We start from the raw sequence: 13,692 nt of genomic DNA on the forward strand, positions 1-13,692 counted from the left end.
GTGCACGAGTGGAAGTCAAACAACACAGCCATTTCAGAGGCAACAAAACAATAAAGTAGCTGTGATCGAGGAAGCAGAGCTTGAAAAGTGTATTTAAACTTTCCAGATACATTTTATTCAGGAGAAGGAACGACTTGACTGAGAGGAGTAGGGCTGAAAGACACACCTGTGCTGTGTGTGTGTGTGTGTGTGTGTGTGAGAGTGTGTGTGTGTTCTTATTACATATTGAGTGCCAAAATCCCTATTCTACTCACAAAGTAAGGCCATTTCTTGGTAAGTGAGGACATTTTGGCTGGTCCTCATAATCTTCATGGCCTGTTTGATGGTTAAGACACAATTTTAAGGTTGAAGTTAGTCTTAGAGTTAAGGGTTTAATTGCAATGGTTAGGCCTTACTAATATAGAATTAAAAGTCTGTGTGTGTGTGTGTGTGCGTTCGTGTGTGCGTGCATGCGTGTGTGTGTGTGTGTTTGTAGACACAGTTGAGAAATGACCTTTAGTGTTGAAGTTTGAACGGTGTAGTTATTTATAGCGTGAGCCAAATGGAAGGGCAGACACTGTGTCACCATGGATATTTCATCAAATTGTAGATGAGTTCAAACACACACACACACACACACACACACACACACCTGATGATGTGTTCTCTCAAGGCAACAGACACGTTTGTTGCCAAGAACTAATGAAGATGTTCAGAAAGGCCAGGCAGAGCGACACTGATGGCTCTGCAGACGCGTCAAGGTGTGGAGGCGCTCCATCATCCCAGTTACTCCCTGAGATACTCCCAAAGTGCACAGGCCTGAGAAATGTAGCGAAGGGATGCATTTGTTCTCCGACTTTTAAAATTGAGTGGGCCATCTGCTGGCAGCCTCAGTTCATAAAGCTGCAACCCTGACAAGCCAGCAAATGAGTTGCCTTTATGGCAACCTGCAGAAAGTTCTGTCATCCTTCCATCCATCTGTGCGAGTGTCTTCCTGTACTATCTACATACTGAGCACCATAACGCTCATCCACTAGCAGAGTGAGGAGATTTTCAGGAAGTGAGGACAGTTCCTCGCTTGGCTGGTCCCCACAAAGAACGGGTTAAAGGTTAGGACTTGGTTTTAAGGTTGAGGTTAGGGGGTTAATTGCGATGGTTCAGATGGTGTAGGGAGATGGAGAGTGGATGCTGTCTATGGAGTACACAAGTATGCATGTATGTACTTAATTTGCACGGTTGTGATGACAGAAATATGAGACAGACGCGAGTAGCTGAGCACAACTGTAAATACGCACCTCCACCCATGAGGACGGTAGGTAAGTAGGGGCGGGCATCTGTAGCCTTGAGGATTGTTTTGCTCCTAAAGCATTAACCGTGTGACGGCCACGCCTTGTGGTTAAGATAAACAGACGTGTGTAGGAACATCCAACTCACGTACGGTGCTGCCGGGCCTCTGGGAGATTGAATTCCTGCAGAAACCACTGGGTTTATCTCCCTCATGACCTGAACTTTGGCTCCTGTTTCGAGGCTACTGAAATCCAGGCCAAGGTCGGAGAGCAGGTGAACGGCCAAAGTGTGCAGGAAAAATACGGGTGTTTGAAGGCAAAACAACAGAGGAAAAACCCAACACGCGCATCCGCGCGCCACCACTACAATAACGCAGTGAACAAGTTAGACACGCAAAAAAGAACAATATCCAGTACCTTAGCAACACCCACTGTAGTAGCAGCAGGTTAGCTGTCGTGCTAATGTTTATGACTTGACTTTAAATATAGCAAGGCCAGCAGTTTAAGGTGTGAGAGCCGACAGGCTGGTGACGTATGGAGACTACACTAGCGTCAAGAGTCCTCGGATGACGCCTCAGGACAGGCCAATACCTGACTGAAGTGAACTAAAAGACGTATGAGATGTACCTGCAGTAATAAACGGTTACTATGTGACTGAAACCAGGACGTTTTACAAACATGACAAACCGTGGCGGGTGGCGGTACCTGCATTATAGCGTAGGGACTTGAAATTCAAGAAAATCGAGGATAAGCATATTTAAACTTGCTATTTTCTCATTTTGATATACTCTGTCATGCATCTGACACTTGTAAACACAGAACAGACCTTGATGTCAACTGACACCTTCACCCCCCCCCCTCTGAGATCAGTTCAGGTTGAAGTCTACCAACGGCTCAGAGCCTGAACAGGTGACTGACCGGGCGTGCGCTTATCAGAAGCGACAGCACGCACACGCGCCGGTCCTCAAACATGAAAACAACAATATTGAGTGAAGAAGAGACTCAACAAATGATCCAGAAGAATGAAAGGTGTATTTGTTCCTTTCTCCTCACTCACCAGCCTGTCCTCGCTACCTGTCAGACCTCATCCCCTCCTCCGAGGGGGACGTTTCCAGGTGATTCCAGGATCGCTCCAGGCTTTTGCAACAGGACAAAATCCAAAACTGGTCCGTCAAGCTGGTGGGGTCCTTAGAGAGGGGACATGCTCGGGTGCTGCGACAACGTCTTTCTCTCCGGTGTAGCTTGTACCTGCTTGGACTGACTGCCCTGGGTCCGCTCGGCTCCTCCCCCCCACTCTCAATGGTCTACGAGGTAAGGTGGGGGAGGGGTAGCTAGATTTTTCTTCCCCCCACATGACTCAAACGCACACAGAAGATGAGGGGAGGAGCCCAGAGCAGGTGTGGTTTACCAGCAGGTGAGCGTAAAAGTGTTTGTAGTCCAGCGCTGACAGGCAGCGTAAAAGCCGCTCTGCCAGCCGCTCACCTGCCAGAGGGATTAAGTAACCCGAGTGCTTTCAAAGTACGGTCCCATGATCACCTGGGAAACACTTATCCAAACAGAAAACCACCTCTTTGGTCACATTGTAGATGATTTTGCTTTTAAGTGTAACCGTGCAGTATAGAACAGACCAAACCAATGCTGGACAGAAGCTAGTTTACTGGATATTCAATAAATTTTAATCAATTCATTTTCTTGTTGCATATGTGATTAATGTGGAAAGAACCCCCCCCCCCCCCCACACACACACACACCAAATCCTGCTCTCAAATCAGAAAGCAACAATAATTTGATAACATTATTGACTATTAACTAAACCAATCAGCAGTCGTTTGTCCATTAACCATCCTTAATTACGAGGATCAGCAGAGCTTCTTTAACTCTGACTGTCAACACGGGGTGGATAATGTATGGCTAATCGCCCCCACTTCAGTGACGTAGATGCTGCTAATGCACCTGTGGCGTCCGTCTGTGTCCCAGGGACGAACGCCGGCTGAGCCGCGCAACTTCGATTTGTTCCCTCTGCAGAGTGTGACATCTCATAATCACCCCGTGCTTCCGCGCCCGAGCCGACCAGCCGGGAAAAGCAATCTCTGCCCGTCTATTGTGTCCGTGCATAACAGACAAAGTGAGGAAATTGAATACGGCCGACAGAATCGAGGCTGTTTGCTTCCCCTGGAGATCCTCCGATTTCACGCGTCAGGTTAAAGCTTGGCGCGGAGGCCCGAGTCTGTGGCACAGGCTGCACTTTTGTGGCGAACATGTGCGTGCACGTAGAATGCATATTGATTTCACCTCATGATAGGCCCCCGAGGTAAAGCTGCTGAACTACTGAACCGGAATTCAGTCATTGATTTGGCTGGTTCGTCTTCAACGTCCTCAAGGCTACTTAGAAGTGCCCTTTAGGCTTCGCTGAACAGAGTCAGAAGTGCATCACTTGGGCGAGGCTGACAAAAATGCGTGATAAAATGATGTCAGGGCTAATCCTGTTTAGTAATTGGAGTCGTATCATAGCTCCCCGGCTTGTTTGGGCCTGACCGTTTAAAGTTTTAATGAGCTGAAATGAAATGTAACCATAATGTCACGTGTAAGATGCAGTGTGAGGTACTTAAGAGGGTTTTTAGTTATGACCATAAAGCCAGGATCAGTTTTCCTCAACAAAAGAATGTACTTAAAGCATTCAGACTGCATGAAGAAGGCATTGGATGACAGAGTGGGGAGCGATTCGGGAAATTAGCTTACGCTGCAGCCGAATGATGCGGCATCAATCAAGGGTGTGTGCTTTTGGGCCGGGGTGACAGTGCAGAGTCTAAATGAAAATCCATACAGGCAGCCGGTTGCTTTCTCTTCGCACAATAGCTCAGAGGACGGCAGCAACACCTCACCCTGGCGAGGAGGTGCCAGATCTTGGGCGATCTCATGAGCCGGGGAGATAAGCAATGGATTCAAAGCCGAGACACGCAGATGGTCATTGTTCCTGCACCATCACGGTGAGATTCTCCTCCTTTCAAAACCGCGTCGCGGCACATAACGGTGCTGACTGTAGACGCTCGGAGGCGTTCCTCTGCTCCCGCAACATTTCACAGCTCTGCAGCTTTTACAGCAAAGGCGAACAAGGCCGGTCGCAAACATGCATGCAAAATAAAGAAATGGGAAAAGTGCCCCTGAACAATGGTGACAGACAAACACGTAGGAGGAGAAATGGTCGAAAATGACGCCAAAAGCAACGTTTTCAGCATGTGTCGCTACACTGCAGGTCGAGACTGGGATTCCTCTGTCAGTCAAAAGCATTTTATAGGACAGGACGTATTAATGTCAACATGGAAGTTCGTATCTTTTCTAATGTAGATTTATTTTTAGAGGCTGCAGGACAATAAAGTTTCTCCTGAACTTCTAGACTTCAGGTTCTATTTATTTTGATAAAATGTGAATATAAAATTTGCCGAGTGCATCTGGCTGATTCCTGCAGGGTGGTCAGCGTATACATCTGAATATCTGGGAAGGAATTTGGAGCGAGTCGATGTCATTTCCGTCCCCCCCCCCAACCCTTCCACCCACCATCTCACTTTTGCCTTTAGGCAAATCTGGTCTGCGTGGAGGGTGGTTCAGCGCGAAAATGTCAACTGAAGGTCTTTTGTGTGAATTGACACCTGAGGGTTTCCAGCCTTCTATTGTTGAGCTCATGCGTGCATAAAGTGCTGCTCCGCTCCGGTCTCACACCTGCCAGGATCTCAGAATGCGGCCCAGACGTGTGTGTAGATGTGTCTGTGTCTAGCTTATTTCGCTTCATGTCTCGAACACAATGGCTCTTTAATTGCTGTTTGATAATCAGAAGGAGGAACCTGCTGCGTGCAGCTCAGCTCGTGTTCTGATGTGTCAGCTCTGACAAACGCTGTCCTGCTCCGCTCTGCCAGTCCCCTGCTGCCGACCGCCAGCAGATATTAGCTGCCCGTGGGTGGGTTTACCAGCCAAATGAGAGGTGAGCAGAGGGTATTAGGATCGACGACTGGCTGTACAAGGCAGCCGTTGGACTCATGTCCAGACAGAGGGAGGACTGAGACCAGCAGCGCCTCGACGCTGAGCTCTGCAGAGGGCTTCAATGCATCGTTTCTGAGTCATGTGTGCCATTATCACAGCTACGGTATCCTGATGCGCACGTGTGCACGTTGTCTCCTGGGGTTTCTGAGCCCTTTGTGTTCCCTCCTAAAGTCACCGGAAGTTCAGACCACACTTAGACCGGTCGTCTATTTTAAGCACAGAGCTTCCAGTTTGCTCCTGTAGATGATTCCACCTAAATATCCACCCTGGAAAAGCTGAGATTCCAACCATCCAGGGGGATCCGTGCCTTAACGAATCAAGCCCACCCCGAATTCTCATAGTATTTCTGTTGTTTGGAAAAATATTTGGTGTGCAACGCCTGCTGCCAGCAGACTGAAGTCACCAAATTGCACAGTCGCTGTTTCTGCCCCATTTACTCTGGAGAAAATGGCTGCTCACAACAGAGGACGGAGACAGTCTGAGACCCGGCAATTTTGGATGCATTGATAGTATACTTCAGCTGCTGCGGGAATGACAGCTGTGGTTGCACAGAACGTCACACAGAAAAACACTGCTGCAAATTCCCGGCCATTTATGGGTTTACATTTAGTTTAGCAGCATTAGAGTGATTAATAAAATCACTTGTTTATGGTAAGTAAATAATGGATTTTAGGCCTATTTGGGTATAATTTAGATGATTTTGCTCTAAACTTCAGTTCATCAGTTGCTAGTTTAGCACAGTTACTATGAGGGGGTTGAGAAAATAAAGTAAAAAATGTATTTTTTCCATTGTTTGTTCAGTGTGGGTGAAATTTTCCCATGAAGACCCACACCAAACAGCTGCATCAGCCTCAGCTATGGAACGTGAAAGCAGCAATCTGAAACAGCATCTTTGGCTGGCAGCTCATTTAGAAAGTGTTTTGATGACCTTTTTCAGCTCGTCACAATGTGACAGAAGTCTGCAGATGTTCCGATTCCCGGGCGGCTTCCAATTCTGACCTTTCGGTGACTTTTAATGGAAACGCCGGAGCCAGAACGCAAGCCGAATGTGCCGCGGCGCAATTTGTGAGATTTCGTGAAAACTGTCTGCGTAGGACAATCATCCCTCCCCCCACCGCTCGCCTCCAGTCTCTCCGTTGATGCTAACAGTCTGCCAGGATTATGTCGATGCTCTGCAGGGTATTGATCTCACTGTGGGTGTAATCGCTTCCAATTCGGATTTGGATGATGACAACACAAACAATAGCTGCTCGTTGGATCCTGACGCTGAGAGGAGCCGCGTAGCATCCAGAGCGAGGAGCTCTTTCTAATGTGCGTAAATGATAGAGCAGAGGCCTTCAGAAGGCTGCCGTGGATGATTTAAGTGCCACTCTTCCGCTGCCACAAAAGAGCAGGTGTTGGGGAAAGTGTCGGAGCGGGAGAAAGAAAATGCGACTGTTCAGCGGTGATGGTCCCACGCAGGCACCCACACGCACGTTTCACCTCCTTTTAATGGGCTTTCACAGAACACATGGCAGGAAGGGGGAACGTCCCGCTCACCTTGTTCCTTTCCTCCTCTTAAGCCCACTTCATTCATAGGATGTCCTGTTTGACCGATGTGCACCAACATCCCGATTTAAATAAACCCACCAGTCAGGCTTCAGCAGGCTGGTGACATCATCAGGGGTGCAGCAGGGGCGGCGCTCCTCTCCTGACGCCGCAGCTATGCTACACGTGTCCTTTCCTGTCTTCCTTTAGAGATATTCTCATTATAATGAAGCATTTCTCTTTCCTAAAATGTCGAGGCACGCTGGGCTGAGCTGATCATAAAGCAAGAAGGGACAAACCTCAATAAAAAAAGAACGTTTATATGAGGAGGAACTGAGCAAACTCTGAGAGACACCTACTCCAGGATTACATCCCACAATAAAGAAGTGGATCACACACCCTAAACACACATTACACACTTTGAGCTGCACGCCTGACTGTCGCCGGTCCACCGACATCCCCACCCACCAGACCGGAGCCGGGGATTCTTCCTGTTTCGTACTGTTTTTATTGTTGCACTGTCCTTTAGCGCAGTCGGTAAAAGAATCTGTGAATGCCTGCTCACAGAGTATCAGGTTCGTAAACAGCCGATCAGTCTGATTACCAATCACAGTTCCTGTCTTTGACTGCAGAGCTGAGCTGGCCTTGCTGACTGCTGCTCCGTGCGCCCCTTTTCCCTGAGTCTGCACGTTCGGGGAGGACAGGTGGGCTGCGCAGGAGCGTCTGCATCGGTGTCAACTTATAAATATGCCTGGATTTGTCCAGAAAAGTGACCCCTCCACACACAGCATCTGTTCCCCTGACTTTGAAGTGACTTCTAAAGTCCTAGATGTGCAGAACCGGAACTTTTTGTCAGTTCTTTTAAAACGTCTGCAGGAATTGTTAAATGCAGGAAAATTGTTAAATTAAATTAAAATTGTTAAATGCAGGAAAAGTTAAATGGTGGGAAAAATCAACACAAAAGTCAGTGTTGTAGTAACCACCATTCAAATCAGAACGAACTCAGATTTGGCAGCCATTTGCACCAAAGAAAAGAGAAATGGACCCCCTGGGCTCTCCAGATGACAGTGGAGAACCACTATTGAGCTGGCAGCTTTATAAAACCCATGGGCCATGTTTGTTGTGGAGCCATGTGCCTGCTCTGACCCTCTGTACCAGACTGCAACTCTCTGGGAAGCGTCTGTCCTGATGAGTCCAGAGTGTGGAAACAGATGAAAAATAAATGACTCTGTGTTTGTCTGGACATCTAAATGGTCATGCCAATGTTTAACAGCTAAACTCCACCTAGTGGTCGTTTGAGTAACAACAACCTGGGCCTCAATAGCTGCGAGCTACTCAGGATGCAAAAATAGCAGCTGGTGTATTTCAATACAGATGAAGAAAATTACTGTCTGTAAAATAATGAAAAGATCCAGAAATTGATTGAAGGACGTTGTCTGCTAAAATTTTGCAGACCACAGAAATTTATTTTGCTTTTCTGTTTACTGCAGGCAAATGTGGTGCTTTCAGAACAACTGGCTGTGCAGCAGCAGAGCTGACCTCACCTTTGTCCAGGGCCATGTCGGGAGAGTTGAAGTCCATCAGGCTGCTGATGTCAGTCTTGTAGCACATATCGGCCGCTGGCTGGTTCTGCCTCGGCTGAGATGGAGAATCTGCAATAGAAGTGCATCCAAACATTTAGGAGAGAGAATATGGAGTTTATTATCCCCTCAGTTCACTCACGCCCTCGTAATGTGAGAGCAACACAGAGTCAGCAGAAGCAACTGCATGAATAACCGATAAGCGAAAGTTCATCGGCGAAAGTTTTTCTCAGACCGCATGAAAACATTGGGGAGAGGAGTTGATTAATGCTGCGCCCTGCACCATCTTTCCCAATGCGTAATGAACTTTTACTCCGCGCTCCCTGCGCTGCGCTAACTGCACAAAAGCCCGCCATTCATCACCGCAGCAGTTGTCTCTGGGGGAGCCACAGCGCAGGTGTGCAAGTTCAAACGCATGCAAGCGCATAAACAAAAGTTGCCGCTGTGACAGACGGCTGCATGTAAATATTAGCATTTTTATGAACAGAGTTTGATTCGATTTCGGGCGAGGTTCAGTGGTTTTTAATATAGCTTGTTTCATTTTTTCTCTAACCCCCCTCCCCGGCCTCAATGGTGAAGGCGTTTTGGAAGGATTGCTCCAGGTTGGCCCTGAAAAAGTGCAGAAATTACAGTTTGCTTCAGCCGTTTTCCCCCGTCTGCATGAAGTCCAGACGTTGCTTTTTAAGTTTAAAAAAAATGAATAATTAACTTCATATTCCAGGAAGCTGCATATCATCACCTCTTTGACCTCCGCTCCCCACTGGACTCCCCGTCCAACTCATTAATAAGCCATTACTGGCTGGAATATTAATGCTGATTAATGGTGGAGGGCAGGGCTCAAGGTCAAGTTGTGTGCGCTTTCTCATCACATTAAATGACTCATCACTGAAGGTTTCTGCTGGCGTACAAAATCATTCATTTCTCTTGTATTTGTGAAGAAGCACATTTTCTTGGATACAATCCATTTCATTTTTTTAAAGATAAAGCACAATTTTAAACAAACACAAAAGGTTTCTTAAGTGATGTACGGTGAAAGAGAGAAATAAAAACTGAATTAAAAGATACGTTTCTAAAAAACACTAAAGATAAAACAAATCAAACATAATAAATAGGTAGACTGTCCACCCCAGATAAAGCAAAACCATATGAATGTTTCCTTGTTGTATTTGAACACCTTTTTATCCCATCTACCATCCTAAGATCCTTAACTATGGCCTGGCCCAGCTCGCACTCTCTCACCCAGTGGTATCACAAAACTCCTGACAGAGGTGTTTATCCCGTGGTTTCATCTATAATATTCCTAAAAGCACTGATTCTGAAGGCATGAGCAGATTAGCTTGGCATGGAAACACATAAAGGCTCAAATCCGATTGGACAATAAAGTCTAACATCCACCCAAACGTACTGGAACTAATGCAGCCAAGAGAAACACTAAGAAATGAAGAGAATAGACAGTTGGGGAAAAAATGTAAACAATTTCATGGATCGCGGCTACATCTGCTGACATACAGGAGAGGACCGGGGTTAAACTACAGAGAGATGAAGAAAAGAAAAGAAACTGCAATTGAGTCTTAGGGAATCAGTTATTGTTTTGTAGCAGACGTCTTGGACACGTACAAGAGAAAGAAGACAGACTATAATATGAAATAAAAGGAAATAGTTCATGTCTTCATTGCTGTTGACTGTTTCCAGGCATCAAGCACAGAAAACTATCCAAATTTAAGACTTCTTCACCGAGTCCCTGTAAATAATTTGTCTTCTCTCACTGAAAATACTGAGTTTGCTTCTGTACGTACAGACCTAGAGTATAACAGCTGCCCCTCGCGTTACCATGGACGTCTGTCCAGTTACCAAGCAGCCAACAGCTGAAGTCTTATGCGTCACTGTTCTTTTTTACCATATTATGCATTCTGTGCGGTCCAGCATCAGCGTATTGACTTGTCAAAGCCTCAGACCTCCGGCAGCCGAGACAGTGGAACCACACATTAATATTCATATTCACCAGTTGGACACACCTTGATCTTTCCTCTCTTCTGTCCTCACATGAGAGCAGGAATCATATCAAACCCAAATGTCTGGGTAGAATTCCTTTTTTTTTTTCCCCTCTTGTTGCCAAAAAGACTGTAGAAACTGTGGAATTTGATAACAAATCAGAACAGAAATGCAATCATTTTCAATTTGTTTTGCAAAATTTCAGTCCCAGAAAATTAAAGCTGCAAATAAAAGGCGTCGCTGTCTTCGGTAACCAAAGTTCCCTTTATGGGTTGTAAGTCAGGGGGCTGTAAATCCCCCCCATCCCATTTTTATCAGTTTTTCTAAGAAGAGCAGTGAAACGGCACAATAGCAGAATCACTGGTGATGAGAACTGATGTTGTTTTGCCCAAAGTTAAACTGTCCTCAGTTACCAATAACAGGAGATTTAACCAGCTGCCCTGGAAGTGCTGCTGTGATGAAGGACACAATGATTTAGTGCAGAGGAGAAAAAAGACAACGCTTTCTAGTCTATATCTTCACAAGAGATACATTACAGAGTTTCAGTGTGGAACGTCAAACCCCCACGTGGAGGTCAGAGGTCAAACGTGTCCCAATGACTGATGCTAACATTTACCACCCGTGCAGTAGGACTTGACTGTTGGACTCTGCTGCTGTGGACAAAAGCCTCACATTGTTTATGAGGTGAAGCAGACAATCCTGAGGGAGGGGGGGGGCGTCTCTAAAGCTGAAGTTTTCTGTCAAACCGAGGCAGCGGAGACCCCGTCTGACTGAGTCTGGAGGAGATTTTTGTTGATTCTGCAAACTTCGATGCGCATTTCTCTCCCCCCCCCCCTCCTCAAAAAAACAAACAAACATGGACTTTTGCTTCAGGGAACACCAAATATTTAGCACCCAATCAAAAGATAATCTTTTAAGCTGAGGGAAATGTTTCTAGTGCTGCTTTGATGTTGCCTCAGAAAATAGGTCTGGGTTATTATTGCCGTTCCCTCGTGGCGATTAGCTTTGCTTTGCAGTCTGGCGATAGGACCACGCTCACAGAACCACCCTGCTCTTTGGACAGCTCCAGCCACTCATTGTGGATTACTCCCAGTGAACTCCATTAACCAGGCAGAAGAATACGTTATTTTATAGAAGTAATGGTGCATTCACATTAGAGGAAACAGACTCCTCACTCTATTAAGAAGTGGAGTAATTCCATTAAAGCTCCTCAACAGTCCAGAGTTCAAGTTCAGAGACAGAACGCCGTAGATTAAAGTAAACCGCGTCCATTGGTGCGACGGCCGTGTGTCCAGCAGGGACGCCTGCCGGTCTTCATGGCTGCGCGGCTTTTCCTCAGCCTCTCCCTCTCCTGTCCTCACCTTTCCCGCGCGAGCTCTCATCTCCTCCTTGCCGACTGACCCCGGCCCCCTCGACATCATCTTTCATTTCCCTTTTTCATTCCCGGCTCTTTCTCCATCGTTTTTTAATGGGCCTCCCAGCGCTCCGCTCTCGTTTAAGCCTGCCATATTTTATCTGCAGGCGCAGCTCGGGGAAAGACGTCGGCTGGAACAAAAGACGGCCTTAATGAGCAGCGAAGGTGATTAAGGAATGAATCGGCGCCGTTGCTGGAACCTTCAGTGCGCCGCCCTCGCTCCCCGGCTCGGCCTGCAAACAGCAGATACGCTCCGTCTCCCCCCCGTTCCTGCCGCCCGCCTCTAATTGCGCTGACGTTCTTCAGTTTGGAGGCTGGAGATAAAGACCGCTCCTACCTTCCATCACCTGCTCCAAGACCCCGATTCAAGGTTCTCAGGAAATAATCCAAAGACAAATGGAACTAATGGAGCAGAGGTGCGGGTCTTTGCTGCCGCTGATGAATGTTCAGCCGCCCGCGGATTCCTCCAGCGGACCTGAAGACGACTTCAGTCAGTTCATACCGTAATGAAAACCTGATGAATACTGTCGGCAGATCATTCAGAGGCAGCGCGAAGGCTAGGGGGACGTTATTAGTTGATGTAAGGAGGACGTGGGAGGAAATGAGCTGCTGTCTGGCAGACCACACCGGGGAAGAGAAGCGGGCTATTGTTAGCCAGGGATTGTCATTTTGGCTGTGGCCATCGGAGGGGCGAACTCATCATCTCTGCACGCACGAGTGAAAAATGGAGCATTTGCCCAGAGCGGTGACAGACAGCAGACGCCTGGCGAGCGCTCCTGCTTCAGAACAGCCCCAGAACGGTCACTTAAATGGCACATTTGTCCCTGAACTGAGAGCACTTTAATAGATGGACAGCTGAGACTGCTTAGGTCAGTACACCTGTTACATCTGCATCTGCTGACGCCTGCAGTTTTCTACCTCCATCATCAATATATTATAACGCTCGCTAACAGCTAACTGCCATTCAGTGGAGGTTATTTCTATTTATTTATGCACAACATGAGACCCCCTGTGAGTGCAAAGCAGAGGAGGTACAGGCTTCCAACATCTTTATCACGGAATATGCATTAGAGTCATTTCTATCAGGTACGCTAAAGTAGAAAACGCATCTATAGGTTCCGGGGAGCACAGCACGTACGGCTCCAGGCCTTCCAGTGTGACATGTGTTTCCAGTTCCAGTTTGTACGCTTCCTCCCAGTGTGACCACTGCATAAATCCATAACCAACCCTCTGAATTCTCCTCACGCTAACCGCTGCAGCTTTGACTTTGACTGACGGCTTCAGTGATGACAAATGCATTTCCTCTGCACGGCTGCTTCCCTCGACTCCAGATTTGTCTCCTCCTACGTCTGGAAACTGCAAAGTAGATTGAGTAATAAAGTCATTTTGATCCACTGCATTAAAATTAGTGAGCTCGTTTGCATTTCAGTCTCATAAATAATTCAACAACAAGAGAAAAAAAGGTTTTATTATACTGTCAGAATCTATGTAAAATACTTCTCTTTAGTGATGGTGGTTGAATTAGAGAACGGAATCTTAATGTTCTGTTGTGAAAGCCAATATTAACCAGCGACCTCGAAATTGTTCTTGCTCCTTTTAAATCACGAGATTTAAAAATCTGCACATGAGAAAAATGCAGCAGGTCAGAAGAATTACTCAAAGACAACGTGGGGAGCAATAACACCGTGAGGAGATTAGAACAACCAGGTGGAATGATGGAAAGGGAAGAGAAATAGGAATGAATCCTCTTCATTATCCCCCCGCTAGTGCAGAAGAAAATGATCGTCTTTTAAATCCTTTTATTTTCACAAACACATCAAATGGACTTTGTTTGGGGCTCATGTGTGTGTTGAACTAGTGGATCCTGTGGGACTTCCCC

At 46.7% G+C, this 13,692-nt stretch overlaps 1 protein-coding gene across 5 annotated transcripts in view; it reads right to left on the reverse strand.

Moving 5' to 3' along the window:
- kazna (kazrin, periplakin interacting protein a) overlaps positions 1 to 13,692 on the reverse strand; it is a 100,689-nt gene that overhangs the window by 26,280 nt on the left and 60,717 nt on the right. For all 5 annotated transcript variants that reach the window (XM_029833551.1, XM_029833552.1, XM_029833553.1 and 2 more), the window contains one exon: positions 8,372 to 8,479. In XM_029833551.1, the coding sequence (XP_029689411.1) occupies positions 8,372 to 8,479 (108 nt within the window). The remainder of the gene's footprint in view (positions 1 to 8,371; positions 8,480 to 13,692) is intronic.

This window comes from Takifugu rubripes, chromosome 3 (genome assembly GCF_901000725.2).
Source record: "Takifugu rubripes chromosome 3, fTakRub1.2, whole genome shotgun sequence".
Classification (NCBI taxonomy): domain Eukaryota; kingdom Metazoa; phylum Chordata; class Actinopteri; order Tetraodontiformes; family Tetraodontidae; genus Takifugu; species Takifugu rubripes.